The sequence below is a fragment of the Bubalus kerabau genome, chromosome 4, assembly GCF_029407905.1.
Source record: "Bubalus kerabau isolate K-KA32 ecotype Philippines breed swamp buffalo chromosome 4, PCC_UOA_SB_1v2, whole genome shotgun sequence".
NCBI lineage: Eukaryota > Metazoa > Chordata > Mammalia > Artiodactyla > Bovidae > Bubalus > Bubalus kerabau.
Genome location: NC_073627.1, coordinates 169675423 through 169694395, shown reverse-complemented (window position 1 = coordinate 169694395; position 18973 = coordinate 169675423). Strand labels below are relative to the sequence as shown.

General features: G+C 39.5%; 1 protein-coding gene and 1 non-coding gene across 3 annotated transcripts in view; one reads left to right on the top strand and one right to left on the bottom strand.

Moving 5' to 3' along the window:
* SVEP1 (sushi, von Willebrand factor type A, EGF and pentraxin domain containing 1) overlaps positions 1 to 3747 on the top strand; it is a 229895-nt gene extending 226148 nt beyond the window's left edge. For both annotated transcript variants that reach the window (XM_055579296.1, XM_055579294.1), the window contains exon 48: positions 3359 to 3747. In XM_055579296.1, the coding sequence (XP_055435271.1) occupies positions 3359 to 3380 (22 nt within the window). In that variant the 3' untranslated portion in view covers positions 3381 to 3747. The remainder of the gene's footprint in view (positions 1 to 3358) is intronic.
* TRNAC-ACA (transfer RNA cysteine (anticodon ACA)) lies at positions 1815 to 1886 on the bottom strand. Its single transcript has one exon. It is a non-coding gene; the product is annotated as a tRNA-Cys (tRNA).
* Positions 3748 to 18973: the final 15226 nt, after the last annotated feature.

Below are 18973 nucleotides of genomic sequence, written 5' to 3'. Positions count from 1 at the left end.
TTCTAACAGGCTTGAGATGACATCTCATTGTAGTTTTAATTTGTATTTCCTGATGGTTAGTCTTGTTGAGCATCTTCTCATATACATCTGTAAGTTCTTTATGTAGTTTGAACATTAACTCATAGGATATATGGTTTGGAAATACTTTCTTCTATTCAGTAGGTTGTCTTTTCATTTTGCTGATGCTTTTCTTTGTGGTGCAGAAGCTTTAGGTTTGATGTGGTCCCACTTGTTAATTTTTGCTTTTGTTTCCTTTGCTTTGATGGCAAATCCAAAAAAAAAAAAAAAAAAAATGCTAAGGCTGATGTCAAGGAGCCTATGGCCTATGTTTTTCTCCTAGGAGAAAGAAGAACTTATGGTAACTTCTTTTACCATAAGTTAATTGACCATATATATATGGATTTATTTCTGGGTTCTTTATTCTGTTTCATTGATCTATGGTCTGTTTTTTTATGCCAGTACCATATCATTTTGATTACATACTGCATCATACCATTGATAAAATATTTTCAATATTATAACATTGTCCTCATAAATAGTGCAGTGTTGGAGTATTACTAGCTCTATTTAAAATTTTTAATATACATCATTATATTACATCACTTAGATTTGTATTATGTACATTTACTTCTATATTATAGGAATCATTAAAAAATGGGTATTTCCATATTCATTTTTTTAAGTGAAAAATTCAGTTAACTGAAGAGTATTTCTTTTTTCATGTCCTTTTACTTAATTTTGATTAGACTATTAAAGTCAACTTGCCAAGACAACGGAGAAGGCAGTGGCACCCCACTCCAGTACTCTTGCCTGGCAAATCCCATGGATGGAGGGGCCTGGTAGGCTGCAGTCCATGGGGTTGCTAGGAGTCGGACACGACTGAGCGACTTCACTTTCACTTTTCGCTTTCATGCATTGGAGAAGGAAATGGAAACCCACTCCAGTGTTCTTGCCTGGAGAATCCCAGGGACGGGGAAGCCTAGTGGGCTGCAGTCTATGGGGTCGCACAGAGTCGGACATGACTGAAGCGACTTAGCAGCAGCAGTAGCAGCCAAGACAAAAATCTATTTAAATACAAACTTAATTATTGAAAATATCTGTTTCATGCTAATGAATTTCTTCATATCAACTCAAGTATATGCATCTCTGCAGAGAGAAAAAAAAAATTGAACCCTGAAGGACAAATTTGGATTGTACAAGTATATTTAGAAGTTTCTAACATAAAAATGATAGTTTTACCTGAGAGCAGAGTTGAAAGAACCTAAGAAAATGAGAATCAAACTGGAGAGGATTTCTGGGGAAATAAAAAAAAGGCAAAGATAGAAACAACAAGAATGACCTTGACTCAAAAAGGAACCGGAAGTATTTGTAACATTCTTACTTTAAGCTTTATGTTTCAACTACTTCATCTTACAGATAAATAAAGGAAGCTCAGAGTTTGTGTGGTTCCCTAATATCAAAATACAATTGACCCTTGAACAAAATGAGTTTGAACAGCATGAGTCAACCTATATATAGATTTTTTTCCAATAGATCCACAATATAGATCTATAGAATCTTCAGTTGGCTGAATATGTGGATGTGGAACCACAGATACAGAGGGCCAACTGATTGTAAAATCATCCACCAATTTTTGACTGCTCAGAGGGTCAGTGCCCCTCACCCCTGCATTATTCAAGAGTCAACTACCCTTATAGGAACTTTTTCTTGACCAGAGGATATCCAGAAATAACTTACTTATCAGGCTCTTCAGTCCATGGGATTTTCCAGGCAAGAGTACTGGAGTGGGTTGCCATTTCCTTCTCCAGGATATCTTCCCAACCCAGGGATTGAACCTGGGTCTCCTGCATTGTAGGCAGACACTTTACCATCTGAGCCACCAGGGAAGTCCCTATAAACAATAAACAATAAAATGCTATTAATAAAGGTAATAACATCTGGATTTTTAAATTCAAAAGCTTGATAAAGGAATAAAAAAAAAATGATGGCAAATTCAAGGAAAGGTCAACCCAGAAGACCCAGCACGCCCGTCTCCTTATACTGTGATGGGTTTTTCTAGGAGACCTGTATTAGCTAGGACTCTCTTATTGCAACTCCAAGTGGCTTAAGCAAAGAAAGGAATCTGTTATCACAATAATGGGACCTCATATGGAACCCCATATATGGGTTGGCTGAGCATGAGGGCAAACAGACTGAGGTCTTGAAGACATCTGAAGTCTCTCCCCTCCCATCTCACCTCCTGTCTCCAGCATCTTCTCCATCCTCCCGCTGCAGAGCGCTTTCCTCTGCTTCTCAGTTCATGTGGAAGGACCCACTGCCCACAGAAACAGTGTACTGACCCATTTTAAAACTGCAGGAGAACAACTCATTAGCCCAGATTAATTCAAGGGCCTACCATGGATCAGTCAATGGTGATCCTAGGTTGGGTTATTCTAATGTGAAAGTTCATTTTGCTAAAACTTTTACCATGCCTTTGGGTAAAGGGTGGAAGAGACTGACAATTCGTTGATGAAAGAAAGGTGGAATATAATTTCCTGAAATGGGATGGAGAGAAAGCTTTTCTGAGAAATCAAAGCAATAAATGTTTACAAATACTTCTTTCTCTTCCACAAGATTGAGTGCCTTAAAGATTGTCTCCCTCATACTTAATAAAGAGATAAAAATTGATGCTCACGGTAAAGAATCCACTGCCCGTGCAGGAGACCTAAGAGATACGGGTTTGATCCCTGGATTGGAAAGATCCCCTGGAGGAGGGCATGGCAACCCACTCCGATATTCTTGCTGGGGAAATCCCATGGACAGAGGAGGCTGGCAGACTGCAGTCCATAGGGTCTCACAGAGTCAGACATGACTGAAGCGACTTAGCACAGCACAGCTGGTTGACAGCAATTTTCAGGCATCGTGACAGCTGGTGGAGAAATACCCTGTGGCATTAAGTCCCTCAATCTGTAGCCTTCTCTACTGATGAATTATTCCCAAATTGTTCAGTCCTCAAGGAAAGATACTGTGTTTCCTCTGACTATGCACACAAAATGGATCCTAAACAAATGCCATAAATAAAAACCGTAGACAGTTCATGCTGTAAGAGACCTTTAGGTTCATGAAGTCCAAAGCCCTCATTCTACAGATGAGCAGATTATCAGAGCAGATTAGTGACAGAGCCAGGACTAAAACTCCAGTGTGCTGGTACGTTAGTACTTTTTCTCCGTGTCCCTTCGTTTTCTCAAGGAATGACCCCCATCCATCCAAACCACATCACAGATGACGCCAGGTATCTGAGACTTTCAATTGTGTTTTAATCAGCCCCCAAACAGCTGTTCCCCTTTCTTTACTGTTGAATCTTCGTTTTTTGTTCTAGGAAAAGGAGGACTGGGTTTTAACCACCGCACAACCAACCAGCTCTCCTGAAATGCAGGATCATCTCTTCCTGGCAGTCCTGGACATCACACAATTTACGTGAAGACTTTCCGACACGGTGCTGGGTCTTATCTCATTTCAGTCGACTTGTTACTTTGGGTTGACCCTTTTATTTTGTGTTATAGTTTGTTATTTCTTGTGACATACCTTCGTACATGTTTCCATTTTTAAATATGCCTGTATTTTCTATATAAAAATATATTAAATAGATGCTGCTCCACTCTCACAAAATGTACATACTCTGCTGTCTATTGGAAGGTTCCTGGTATACATTTTTATTCAGTTACTTAAAATGATTTTTCAATTAAAATATATTTTGCTACTAAATAATGTTTTCCCAGTAGTGCCATTTTGTGAGGGAAAAAAGAAGAGGATTCGTGACTGGTGCCGCTAGCATGTTATGAGATTACATCAAATGTACTGAGAAATGACAGTAAAGGAGACCCCTTCATGCTGGATCCACCATGTCTACAATATCTGTAACAGTAAAAGTTTCCTTTTATTTAATTAGAAAGTAACTATTGCACCTACTATCCTCCATGCAAAACACTGTTCTGGTGCTGAGAGCAGCCTGACTAATTCCTTCTCCAGCATTTGGAAAGCTGTGGGCCTCAACTTAGTGGATGGGGGGTGGGAAAAAACCATGACCATGGTTCACAAACTAAAGTGCTTCACTTCCTTCTCTCAGCTGGAATAAGAAATGCAAGAATTGGAAGATTAACAGAGAGCCCATTTCTGGGTCATAATCCCACCACTCACTGCTTTGGGAGAAAGGAGATTGGAATAACACAACAGAAAAGGGGACAGGAAAAGGCAAATGGGGGAAATTGCCACAATTGTGCTCCTGGCTTCACCTCCAAAAAAAACAAAAAACAAAACTGAGTTTGCCTAAGGCAGAGCTGAGCTGCCTCTCAATTCCCACTGCTTCCCCCTAACTCCATCATGATCCTTCTACCAGGATAAAGATTTTCTCAGACTTTGGGGGGTGGGAAGGAAGCCGCAACACTGGATTTTGTTTAAAATAGGAAAATCACAGTCAATTCATCTCATCCTTTGGGATAACTGCTTCCACACAAGGCACAGAGCTCACTGTAACACTGTGAAGAGACGTACGATAAAGATCTTGACTGCCCAAGTGGTTCTCTTCACTGTCTCCACCTCTCAGCCACTGACTCCTCTTCCTTATTTCTTCCAACAGTCACCCTCTTGACCAGTCTTCCATGTTTATGAATATTTGTTTTATTTAATTGATGCCCCCATCAACTCCCAAACTATGTTGATTTTTGTTATTTATGATCATAAAACTATCCTAAATCTAATAAAAAGCAGGGTGATACCAGAAATTTTAAGCTAGGGAAAGCTACTACAGTTGAAAGCAAAACTCAGTTCTGAAAATGTACCTACTGTGTAAAATTTGTATTGGGTTAGTTTGAATAGATTAAAAGATCTATACCTAACAGTAAGTTATATTAATTGAGTTATGCAGACAGGACAAGGAAATAAAGCATCATATGAGTGAGGTTTGCAAATGATATGAGGATCTACATAACTAAAAATGTGATTCACAGGGAAATAATATTAAAAGCAGTTGAAAAAATGTTATTTATTGCGATATAGTTGATTTGTAATGTGTTAATTTCTGCTGTGTAGCAAAGCGATTCAGTTATGTGTGTGGTTGCGCGCACATATGTGGGCACGCGAGTATGCGTGCTCAATCATGTCCAACTCTTTGTGACCCCATGGATTGCACCCACCTGGCTCCTTTGTCCATGGAGTTCTCCAGGCAAGAATACTGAAGTGGGTCGCCTTTTCGTACTCCAGGGGATCCTCCTGACCCAGGGATTGAACCAGTGTCTCTTGCATCTCCTGCATTGGCAGATGGAATCTTTACCACTGCAGCACCTGGGAAGCCAATATATATTTATATAGTATATGTTTATTATACTATATATATATATATATATATATATATATATATATATATAGTATATATCTCCTTTGTACTCTTCTCCATCCTGGTTTATTCCAGGATATTGAGTACAGTTGCCTTGGGTATACAGTAAGACCTTGTTGTTCATCCACTCTGTATATGATAGTTTGCACCTGCTAGTCCCAAACTCCCAGTCCCTGCCTGCCCCACTCTGCCTCACCTTGGCAACCACAAGTCTGTTCTCTCGTCTGTCTGTGAGTCTGTCTCTGTTCATTTCTGTCATGTTTTAGATTTTGCATATGTGGGATAGCATATATTTTTCTTTTTCTGATGTCAGTGTGATATCTCTAGGCCCATCCATGTTGCTGCAGTGGCATCTTTCATTCTTCTTTATGGCTGCGTAGTGTTCTGTTTTATACACGCCGCATTTCTTTATCCATTCGTCTGTCAGTGGACAGTTAGCTTGCTTCCCTGTCCTGGGTTTTGTAAACAGGCTGCTGTGAACATAGGTGTGTGTATCTTTCTGAATTATGGTTTTCCCTGGGTATATGCCCAGGAATGGGATTGCTGGCTCATATGACAACTTTAATTTTAGCTTTTTGAGGAACCTCCGTAGTATTTTCCAAAGTGGCTGTACCAATTTACAGAACAATGTTATTTTTTAAACCTTTAGTACTAAATATATTCACAGTGAATTCTTCAATTTCTAAAAAAAATGAAGTAAGGGTGTTTCTCCAGTATTACAATCTGTAGGAATTAAAGTGGTGCATTCTGGATTGAGAAACATGAAAACATCAGTGTGAATGTCTATGCCTGCAAGTGTAAATATTCTACTTAAAAACTCAGAAGTAATCAGGGAAGCATCAACAACCAGTGACAGTTTTGTTGTAAAACATTAGAAAGTTAGGTCACTGGCATTAGACAGTAGATAAAAATTTGAAAATCCTTTCATTTGTATTCTCACCACATAGAAATAAATTCAGGGTGGATTGGGGAGTTAAATATTGATTATCTAAAAAAAATTAAAGACTTAAAATAATCTTCTAGTTTAGAAGTTACAGAAAAATTATGGTAGGAGTAATAGATTTGATAGCATAAATAAATAAAAAGTTTGGGCTGTCATTCAAAAAAACGTAACCAAAACCAACCCTTGGTGGCCCAGCGGTGAGGATTCCTCTTTTTTTGTTTATTTTGGCTGCGCTGGGGCTTTGCTGCCACCGGGTCTCTTCTCTAGTTGTGAATGAGAGCTATTCTCTAGTTGTGGCACTCGGGCTTCTCGCTGTGGTGGCTTCTCTAATTGTGCAGCACAGGCTTAGCTGCTCTGAGGCATGTGGGGTCTTCCTGGACTAGGGATCGAACCCGTGTCTCCTACATTGGCAGGCGGATTCTTTACCACTGAGCCACCAGGGAAGCCCATGGACTCAGTATTTTTTACTACCAAGAGAATGGATTTGGGATCTTCCTGATCAGGGAATTAAGATCCCACAAGCCAAGCAGTGTGACCCAAAAAAAAGAGGAAAAAAGGTACATAAAATGGAAAGATATATTTTTATGACAGACCAAATATTAATCTTTATTATAATGGTTTTATTATATAAATTGAAACAATTTCTGGACCTGCAGAACACAAACAACTCACCAAACAAATGCCATATACTCATATGTGTGTGAAAAAAGTTAACCTCACAGATACGGAAAAGACGTTTTGTATATCAGATTAGCAGTGACTTATTTTTAGTGCTGGCAAGCACGGAATAAAACAGGAAATTTTATATATTGTCAGTTAGAGTGTAAATCAGTATAATAATTTTAGAAAGCACTATGATCTGTATCTCTAAAGGTATTTTTATATTTGAGCTAATAAAACAAGTTTTAGACATAATAAAGCTCATCACAGAATTTATTGGTGAAATGTGGACATAGATGAAAGTCCCAATAAAGAACTCTGTGCTACCTCAAGCACAATTCTCAATCATATATTATACCAGCCTTCAAAAAGATAATACAATAACATGGAAAATGTATGTAGTATAAGAGTAAGTGAGGAAAAGAGGAAGATATAAGATTTCCCATATTCATATGGTCAAAAATCTACAAAAATAACACAAAATGAGGATGAAAAGGAAAATGTCCAAGGTCACAAAATTTTACATTTTGTAACTTGAATTAAAACTCAGATGTGCTGGCCTTAAATACCTGTGTTTTATCACTGTGTTCAAAGACTGCTTCTTAACTTTGGAACATCCATATGGCAAACATAAAACAGTTAATGATAATAGATAAAAACAAATTCAACAATCCATGACAGTCAAATGGGATATGGTTTCTTGTAACAAGAATGAACAATTTGTCCAACTATAGTAAAATTGCTCCTACTGTATATCATAGGAACGTCAAGTACTAAAAGCCATATGATCATTTCAATAGATGTAGGAAAACCTTTCAGAAAAATTTAATATCTTTAAAAAAAATATTTATGTATTTATTTATTTGGCTGAGCCAGGTCTTAGTTGTGGTGTGCAGGATCTTCGATCTTCGTTGTAGCGTGTGTGGGATCTTGAGTTTTGGCCTGTGAACTCTTAACTGCACCATGCTGGATGTAGTTCCCTGACCAGGGATCAAACCCTGGCCCCCTGCATTGGGAGCAAGAAGTCTTAGCCACTGGACCACCAGGGAAGTCCCTCTGTTTTTAACAATCTCTAAAACTCAGACTAGAAAGATGATGTAAGAAGGAGTAGAAGCTGAATAGTAAATTAACCAAAGTCAGTGGATTAAGGTGTACTATGAACAGATAGATTTTAAGTTCCTCTGGTTTCTCAAAAAAGACAAAGGATGTAGCAAAACCAAATATGGTCAAAGGAGACAAAAAACAAAGGCTGACATTAACCTTGGGAACCTTGAAGCTATTATGCTAAGTCAAAGAAGCCAGACACAAAAAGCCCTATAGTATCAGATTATTTTTATATGAAATGCCCAGGATAGGCACATCTATAGAGAAGATGAGAGAGGAGAGAATGAAGAATAATTGCTAATAGATATAGGACTGATGAAATTCTCTGCAATTAGATAGTGTTGATAGCTACACAACTTTATGAATAGCATGCTAAAAACCTCAGAAGTATATATGTGAAATTTTTTTAAGTAAAAATTTAAAGGACCCATGCAGTAAATATGTTTCACTACAAAAATGTGGGAATTTCTCTCTAAGTTGAAATTTAACACAAACTGCATTGTAAAACCAAGCAGAAACATGGGTGACAAAATAATAATGCTCTAAAATCTTATGATCTAACAGATAACTATAAGAAAACTATGTTTTGGCAGAGAGATGAGCAAGCAGTTCACAGGAGAAGAAATATAGGTAGAAAATGAGCAGCTTCATTAATTATAAAAGAAATGAGGTAAATTTTCACCTACCCACTTGGCAAAGATTTTGGTGGTGGTGGTGGCAGTGTTTGTTTAATGACTGTATGCCGTTGGCTGTTAGGTAAAATCGTTTTCTTGAACATTTGTAGGGGATATAAACTGGAACAACCTTTCTTCCAAACAATTGGCAACTTGTATCAAAATTTTTTTAAATGCATGACATTTGCTACAGTAATTCCTTGCCTGAAACACAGTCTCATTTTTTAAAAAAATCAAACTGAAAAGCAAATATTTATGCACAAGATAATTATCACAGCATTTTTTAATGTTTTATCTATTTATTTACTACTTCATGGGAAATAGATTGGAAACAGTGTCAGACTTTATTTTGGGGGGCTCCAAAATCACTGCAGATGGTGATTGCAGCCATGAAATTAAAAGACGCTTACTCCTTGGAAGGAAAGTTATGACCAACCTAGATAGCATATTCAAAAGCAAAGACATTACTTTGCCAACAAAGGTCCATCTAGTCAAGGCTATGGTTTTCCCAGTGGTCACGTATGGATGTGAGAGTTGGACTGTGAAGAAAGCTGAGCGCCAAAGAATTGATGCTTTTGAACTGTGGTATTGGAGAAGACTCTTGAGAATCCCTTGGACTGCAAGGAGATCCAACCGGTCCATTCTAAAGGAGATCAGTCCTGGGTGTCCATTGGAATGACTGATGTTGAAGTTGAAACTCCAATACTTTGGCCACCTGATGCCAAGAGCTGACTCATTTGAAAAGACTCTAATGCTGGGAGGGATTGGGGGCAGGAGAAGAAGGAGACAACAGAGGATGAGATGGCTGGATGGCATCACCGACTCGATGGACATGAGTTGAGTGAACTCCGGGAGTTGGTGATGGACAGGGAGGCCTGGCATGCTGCGATTCATGGGGTCACAAAGAGTCGGACACGACTGAGCAACTGAACAGAACTGATACTAGGCGTTCAGTGCTATGCCTGGTCTTTCTCGAATTGCGGTGAGCAGGGTCTTCTCCGTAGTTGCTGTGCACAGGCTCCTCATTACAGTGGCTTCTCTTGCTGCAGAGCACAGGCTGTAGGGCACTCAGGCTTCAGTAGTTGTGGCTTGCAGTTCCCAGAGCACAGGCTCGGGCAGTCTGTGGCGCAAGGGCTTAGTTGCCCCGTGGCAGGTGGAATCTTCCCAGACTAGGGATCGAACCTGTGCCCCCTGCATCATCAGACAGATTCTTTACCCCTGAACTACCTGGGAAGTCCAGCATTTTTAATATTAAAAATCAGCAACAATTTATATGACTAAAATTCCTGGAATTGGTTATGGAATTCATGGTATTGGTTATGGAATTCATAAGATTAAATATTATTAAGCCATTAGGTATTATGTTTACAAAGAGTTTTAATAACAGGAAAAATCATCATGGCATAGTGTTCAGTGGAAATCACTATATAAAATGTGTTTATAATGTGCTTTCAATTGCCTACAATATCCATATGCAATATTCATAGAAATTTACAAACTTTGTTAATAATGATTTTCCCTAAGATAGAAAACAATGGTGATTTTTATCCCATCCAATTTTCCCATTATTTCTATTTTCAATGAACATGTATTACTTTTACATTCTTAAATATACTTTAATATTCATACAAAATAAACTTAAATTCATGAAAATGAATTGAAGTAAAAGCCCCACATGAATGAGTATAATATCATCTTTCTGTTTTCCCTAATTAGCCTGGCATATGCATTGGCATGTATTGTATAAGTTTAAAAATCATGCCTCCATATAATTTAAACTCTCCTTAGAATGACACTTTAGACAAAAATTCAGAGCAAGATGGTTAGTAGGTTAACATAAAAATGGGAACTGTTACCAAGAGGAAATATCAATCATGAGCTGTTTATATATACACCAAAGGGAAATATTAGCTGATGATCAAATTAAGGAACTTAAATCAGTTATTAAAACTCTCAGTGTATTTATAGAGTATATGCTTGTGCTTTATGCTCCAGGGAACATAAGAGACCAACACTTACAATACCTGAAATTTACCAGCCAAGTTACATCAGAATTGTACTTCCTTAACAACTAACATAGCAACAGCATTGCTTTTTTGTTAGGAGGAATTATACTTAATTACTCATGATTCTGTCCTGACTCTGAACTTAAAACAGTGACAGTAACTTCAGACTTTTGCTGCCCCCCACCCCCCCATCCCCTGGCTAATCATCTTATCAATCAGCTCTTCAAGGTCCCTGGGTCAAAGTGTAGCATTGGATAGAGCCTGAAAGAAATGCACTATTTTGAAAATAATAAAAAAAGCTGCAAACATATTGTAAGGGCCACATGTCTTCAGCTGGTTCTACAGCTACCTCTTCCAGCCACAGTAATCGGCAGGCAAAGTCACTTAAAATATATGATCCTCAGTGGAATATTTCTGGGCTGTTAAATTCTGTGCACACAGCCAAACTGCTTAAAAGAGACCACATAGACTGAGGCTCTTGGGGTGTCTGTAAACGTTACAGTACAGACCGCTGTTTCTTTCTCTTCCGAGAAAATGCTGATCACACCCGCTCCTCATAGAAACCACTCTGTAGTGTTTGCTCCACCCACATGAGTCCTGACCTGTCTAATTACACACCTGATCCTTGCCCTTCTGAATCATTAAAGTTCTTGCTTTCATTACATCCACTGTATCTTTTACTTTCCCAGCAGTGTTCAAGGTCATTTATGTTTCTCCAAGTTAAAGTGTATTCAGTCAGCAAGGATAATAAACACAAACTGACAAACTAGAAAAACCTGAAAGAATGGAGTAAGAAGAGGATCACAAAGAAGGAGCAAAAACCACTTGTATGCATTTCTCAGTTCTGCCACTTTCTTCAAAGAAAGCTGAATCCTTTATTGAGAGTCTATGAAATGTATAGTCAAAAGGGAAAGGTTTCCAAACTTTTTTTTGCACACCTGAGAGTTTGTATTCTGCTTCATAATTTAAACTGTATTTTCTTCTTTGTCTCATAAAGTTGTGAGAATGGGAAGTCACATGGGTGCCTGGCATTTAGCAGTGGCTGGATGAATACCTGCATCCCTCATGCTTTTCAGGCCCTCCCCACCCCATTTCAGCTAATTCTGCAAAGCTCCCTCTTTACATTTAAGAAAACCGAGGCAGTGAAGCAATGCCTACAAGATCTAGAAATTATTGCCTGACACCTGAAGACCAAGGCTGAGGTTCAGAGTAACCAGCCACAGCACATTCTCAACCTTCAGGAACCTTTATAACTACGGTACTTTATTATTACAGCCTGTGTTTCTGAGGTTTGCGAAAGAAAATGTTCCTAATCACAAAGCAACCTTGGTTTTCCTAGGAGTCCCACCAAATAACTCCAGGCTGTGTTTAAAGGACGGCTCAAAGTGTTCCATAAGTCATGGCTGCATCATTGAAAAGGTATCATGACGAATAGCTTTCAGGCCTCTGGATATCCATGGTCTCATCTTGAAGCCTTTGCACAGGCATTTCCTTTACCTGGGTCACTTTCCTCTGCTCCCAGTTCTCCCCCAACCCCAGCATCAGCAACAGCACTTGTTTTTGAGCCTTCAGTTGCTGCTGTTGTCCTTGTTCTAAATCCTCCTGCCTCAGTCCCATTCTCACTTCTCATCAACATTGCCAGTTAGCAGAACAGACAAACCAACATTGCTATTCAAGTATAGAATGAATGCTCTGGGTGTTTGTGGGTATGGGTGTGAAAGATGTAAGATTCAGGGGAAGAAACAATAGGTTAGATATATCTGGAAGTGGTATTACATACAAGTGCATGCACACCACAAACCATTTTATTCCTACCAAAACAGTTCACAATCTTGGTCCTAAGATTCTGCCCAACTTGCTACACTTGAACCTTGAGTATACCCCCAAAATACAGAGATGGCCCCCAGAAGCCTGTAAGCATGGTGTGAAAGGAATATGCGTATACTTTAACAGAGTAGACACTTGGGTGCTAAGGTGTCTCCTGTCGAAGTAAAAGAACAGGCACTGAGCTCCAGTTGATTCCTCATTGCCCAGGTTGTCAAGATGATCAAACTCTGATAACTCCAAGTGGATCAAAGGAGTCGACAGAAGGGCCCACCCACTCGTGTGTATTCTTGGCCTCATGTACATTATTATGTGAGTATTTGACTAATCCTGCAGTAGATTGAAGGAAAACAAATCTACCCAAGTCATGGTAACCATCATCCTACTCCCAAAGAAGCAGTATAAGTCATTGTGTTTTCTCCTCATTTCACCTTCTGATATATAAAACACTTTATCAATTCAACTCTCTCTCTGTCTACTTCTAAACTTGATACGTTTTCTTTCTCTCATAGAGTAGATTACCCTTCTTATTTTTCTCCTGATCAATAGTTGCCCCCCCACCCCCAATCTGTGGTTCTGAGGCTAGGCCATGGTACATAGTATCATTTGCCGGCCTGCCTCCCTCCATGAAGGCAGAAATTGTGTCTTATTTATCAATTTATCCTTGATGATATTTTCCATAGAATAGATAGTAAGGAAAGAATGAAATAGTAAAGACCGGTGGGGAAGAAAAGCTTTCATACAAGATAACAAAAAAGTATTTAGGGGGAGCCTGGAATACAGTATCATAAAAATATGATATTTTACATAATATTTGTGTGTGTGTATAATTTTTCCTCAGAGGCAAAAACCCAGTTTCTCAATCCTTTTTCATAATTTGCCTTACCAAAGTCAAAGAAGAAATCTGAAAAGTGAAAATGGTGATAGCTGGATTGATTCAGAGGATTCCTAGAAGGGTCCAGCATCCTTAACAGTTGGTGTCCTGAAGAGGTTTGGAAAGACATTTGATAGTGACAGAAGTCCTTCTGATAAAAGCGTGTTTATTAATCAGGAAAAATTAGACATAAACTAGGTATTAGATGAACATTTGGAATTATTGTTAATTTCACTGGTTGGTATAATGGCATTTGATTATTTTTTAAGCCTTGGTAGTTTAGACAGTCACACCAAAGTATTTACTAATAAATTATATGCATGCTTAGATTTGCTTTCAAATGCTCCAGAAAAAAAAGGAGGGGACATGGTGGAAGAGGAGAGATAGGTATAGCTAAAGCAAGAATAGCAGAGTGTTGATAATAGGTGAAGTTGAGTTAGGGATACTTGAAGTTCATTATCCTCTCTTCTCTACTTTTGTGAGTGTTTGAAATTTTCCACGATCAAGAAAAACATGTTTATGTCTCATTTATTGGCTAGTATCGATGAATCTCAGGTTTAATAATCAGGAGTCTGGGAGTAAAAGCATTGTGATTGGAGCCACAAACAAGCAGATACACGGTACTTTGGGAACCCGTAAGCTGAAATTATGGAACAATGAGATATGTTCCTTCTTTTATTTTTAAAAAACATTTCTTTCTTTTTGGATGTCTTTGTTGCTGTGTGCAGGCTTTCTCTAGTTGCAGCGGGAGGGGCTACTCTCTAGCTGCAGCGCAAGGGCCTTTCATTGCTGTGGCTCCTCTCGTTGCAAAGAATGGACTCCGAGGTGCTCAGACTTCAGTAATTGCAGCTCGCAGGCTCACTAGTTGTGTGTCCCTTCTTTAATATGTTCATCGCAGCACTGTTTATAATAGCCAGGACATGGAAGCAACCTAGATGTCCATCAGCAGATGAATGCGTAAGAAAGCTGGGGTACATATACACAATGGAATATTACTCAGCCATTAAAAAGAATACATTTGAATCAGTTCAAATGAGGTGGATGAAACTGGAGCCTATTATACAGAGTGAAGTAAGCTAGAAAGGAAAACACCAATACAGTATACTAACGCATATATGTGGAATTTAGAAAGATGGTAACAATAACTCTGTATGCGAGACAGCAAAAGAGACACAGATGTATAAAACAGTCTTTTGGACTCTGTGGGAGAGGACGAGGGTGGGATGATTTGGGAGAGTGGCATTGAAACATGTATATTATCATATGTGAAACAGATCACCAGTCTAGGTTTGATGCATGAGACAGGGTGCTCGGGGCTGGTGCACTGGGATGACCCAGAGCAATGGGATGGGGAGGGAAGTGGGAGGGGGTTTCAGGATGGGGAACGCATGTACACCTGTGGCAGATTCATGTCAGTGTATGACAAGACCAATACAATATTGTAAAGTAATTAGTCTCCAATTAAAATAAATTTATATTAAAAATAAATAAAAGGAGAAGAAATACACACATGAGAAAGAACATTGAATGTGAGATTAGAAAACCTCAGTATTATGTTAACAACTTAAATGGAAAAAGAATTTGAAAAAGAATGAATACATGTATATGTATAAAAAAAAAAGATGGCTGACTCTTTCTCCTGCTTAGTTTTCATATTAATATGTAAGATACATAAACTTAGTTGCTTCATTCTCTGGGTTCTGTAACATTCCGTACATATGTTGATTAAAGCACTTTTGTCATTCTATCATGACTGATTTATGTCTGAATCTCCTTAATGGCAAGATTGAGTTCTTATTTATGGGTGAAGTGAAGTGAAAGTCGCTCAATTGTATCCCACTCTTTGTGACCCCACGGACTATATAGATAATCCATGGAATTCTCCAGGCCAGAATACTGGAGTGGGTAGCCATTCCCTTCTCCAGGGGATCTTCCCAACCCAGGGATCGAACCCAGGTCTCTGGCTTTGCAGGTGGATTCTTTACCAGCTGAGCCACCAGAGAAGCCCAAGAATACTGGAGTGGGTAGCCTATCCCTTTTCCAGGCGATCTTCAACCCAGGAATCGAACCTGGGTCTCCTGCATTGCAGGCAGATTCTTTACCGGCTGAGCTACCAGGTGCAGTTGATTAAAAGCACACGCCCTGGAATTTAGTCAACCACATTCAAGTGCTAGCCTCTTGCTTTATAAGCTGTGTGAATTGAACAAGTGCCTCTCTGTCCTCATCTGCATAATGAAAGACCTGCTCCAGTTGTTGTAAAGATCAAGTCTCACAAATAAGGAGATACTCACAGAATTTACTGAGTCAGTCCATCTTTGTCAATCAAGTACATTTCCTTGTGAGTTTCACTACTATGCTAACAGTCAGTGGGTCAGTAATCCAGGTTCTTTTATCTCCTAACCTCATATCCAGTCTGGGCCACTGGGCTAGACTCTAGGAAACCTGGCCACAATACTGAAAGGCAAGCACTTCAATGGAAATTGCAGGCAAATTAGTCCCAATGCAACATTGCTGATGCTCTAGATGAGTAAATATGACATTTTGTGGATCTTAAAGATTTGATGCCTGGATGACCCCAAACCTTTTTCACTAAAGAAGGGACAGTATGAGTGTGTGTGTGTATGTGTGTGTAACTCAATCATTTTGCTGTACAGCAGAAATTAACATTGTAAACCAACTATACTTTAATGAAATACTCTTTTAAAAAAAAAAAAAAAGGACAATATTGAGATAAGGGCACTACCAGCATTGGGAAGTAGAGTTGAAAAGCACTCTTATCCTTGGCCTATTGTGCCATGCTATCAATTTGCCAAGACAATCAGTTTTCCTGTTGCTATCCAGTGCCCCTGCTACCAGCACACTACCATGACCCTCCCCACTAAGTTCTCCTGGCTTGGTGTGTAGGATTCTGACCCAGGTATCACAATAAGGCCCTGAGAATTAATAAACTCTTGGCCAGAGTTGCCTCACCACATCCCTAGATAGTATAACAGTGCTATGGTAGCAATTAAATAGAAATCACAGTATTCAACAGGATATTAAATATGCTTCATTCATCCTAAATGCATGTGTTTTAACATCTTGGAACTAGGAATACCTCTTAAAATGGCATTGTGTGGTACAATTGGCATTTTAAGAGTATACCTTGCCATCATTGTAGCTTAGATTCTGTAAGAAGTGATCGAATGACATCTTCAGTTCCTGGCATTGTATCAATATAACATTTGACATATGGAAACTTATAAGCTTAGGTGAATTACGACCCAGAGCTCTAGAGATATTTCCTGGGTCTGTGAAAAGCCATGTGGAGTCTCTGTGTTCTGTAAACCCTTCTATTTCTAATTAAAAAAAAAAAAAAGTAAGCATCAAGATAGAAGAAAAACATGTAAGTTCTTTGAAACTCTGAACTTTGATTTGAGAAAGGCTCTTTCCTAAGCATCATTGTTAGTATGAGTCATTGTGGAAGATCTCTCTAGACCCTGACCTGTGTCTACCGTGGCCCTCAATTCTGTCAGTTTTTCTACGGCTAAGTGGAAGCTATGGGAAAAAGGAGTTGGTTAAATCCATCTTCTTTCCACCTAAGATGCCACTTACAATAGTCATTCCCTTTCACGTACTTGAAGTACCTTCTCCGCCCAGTATCTTCCTTGTCAAGTTCCTGGGTGATTCGCATTAGCATGAACTGGAGGGCTTGTCTGTTTGGCAGCGGTATCTGGACTACACCCCTCCACCTTGAAGAGGAACATTTAGTCTTCCTCTTTTTTTTTGGGGGGGGGGGTTGCATTGGGTCTTCCTTGCTTCCTTGCATGGGATTTCTCTAGTTGCAGTGAGTAGGGGCTGCTCTTTGCTGAGGTGCATGGGCTTCTCATTGCGATGGCTTCTCTGGTTGCAGAGCCCACGCTCTAGGTGTGCAGGCTTCAGTGGTTGTAGCTTACAGGCTTAGCTGCTCCACGACATGGATCAGGGATCTAACCCATGTCGCCTGCATTTGCAGGTGGATTCCTATCCACTCTTCCACCAGCGAAGTCCTGGTCTTCCTATTGCTAATATGGTCATTTTTCCCTTTTCTCTCGGTGTGCTGACCTTGAGCTTTATATTCTTTCCTGCTTCTGCAGTAACAATCACAACCAATCAGTCCTGCTAACAGCACAGCTCTCTGTAATATTGTTGTTACTGGAAGCGATACAGACTTTAGTGAAGTTCTTAAGGTCCTTGAGAGTCATGGACTCTCTTTACTTTTAGATTTTTTTTTTTTTTACAATATTGTAGTGGTTTTGCCATACATTGACATGAATCTAACACGGGTGTACATGTATTCCCCATCCTGAACCTCCCTCCCACCTCCCTCCCCATCCCATCCCTCTGGGTCATCCCAGTGCACCAGCCCCGAGCACCCTGTCTCATGCATCGAACCTGGACTGGCGATTCATTTCACATATGATAATATACATGTTTCAGTGCCATTATCCCAAATCATCCCACCCTCACCCTCTCCCACAGAGTCCAAAAGAATGTTCTATACATCTGTGTATATTGTGTATACACAGTGTGCTGTGTATACTTTTAGATTCTTAAACATGAAGCTCAGGGCTGAGGAACTTACACAGAGTGACATCATCATTGTCAACAAAGTAAATAATAGAACCTTGGCGACCACCACTAGGGAATAGATACCTCTTCCCTGTATTTAGATGAGTTGATGCTTTTGAACTGTGGTGTTGGAAAAGACTCTTAAGAGTCCCTTGGACTGCAAGGAGATCCAACCAGTCCATTCTGAAGGAGATCAGCCCTGGGATTTCTTTGGAGGGAATGATGCTGAAGCTGAAACTCCAGTACTTTGGCCACCTCATGCAAAGAGTTGACTCATTGGAAAAGACTCTGATGCTGGGAGGGATTGGGGGCAGGAGGAGAAGGGGACAACAGAGGATGAGATGGCTGGATGGCATCACTGACTCGATGGACGTGAGTCTGAGTGAACTCCAGGAGTTGGTGATGGACAGGGAGGCCTGGCGTGCTGCGATTCATGGGGTCACAAAGAGTCGGACACGACTGAGCGACTGAACTGAACTGAACTGCAGTTTAAGAAGATCAGATAGACTGCAGTATTGAATAGCTATCATCCTCTTTGTAGTCATTCTGGATCATAAAAGGGTTTTTTTTTTTTTTTTTTCTCATAAAAGGGTACGAGAATGCACTGGATATCACTGTTATCACCCAGAATGTGATGACTTTATAGGTGCAGCAGTGTGGTTGGGAAATGGAGCTTGATTTGCATAGGATTTCACTGAAGATCAAGAAAGAATCAATTGTCCACATCAAAGAGTAGAAGGTTTGTGGAAAGGGCTAAAGCACGTCCCACACTGTAGTCTAGGCACCCTCACCTCAGTCAGGCAATAGGTCCCTAATCTTTGACCCCTTAAATGCCTTCACCACTTGAGGATCTCCCCTGGTTGGATCCATTCATGATCATTCTTTCATTACAGTAAAATTATTTAACATGGACTTGGGGATGTATTC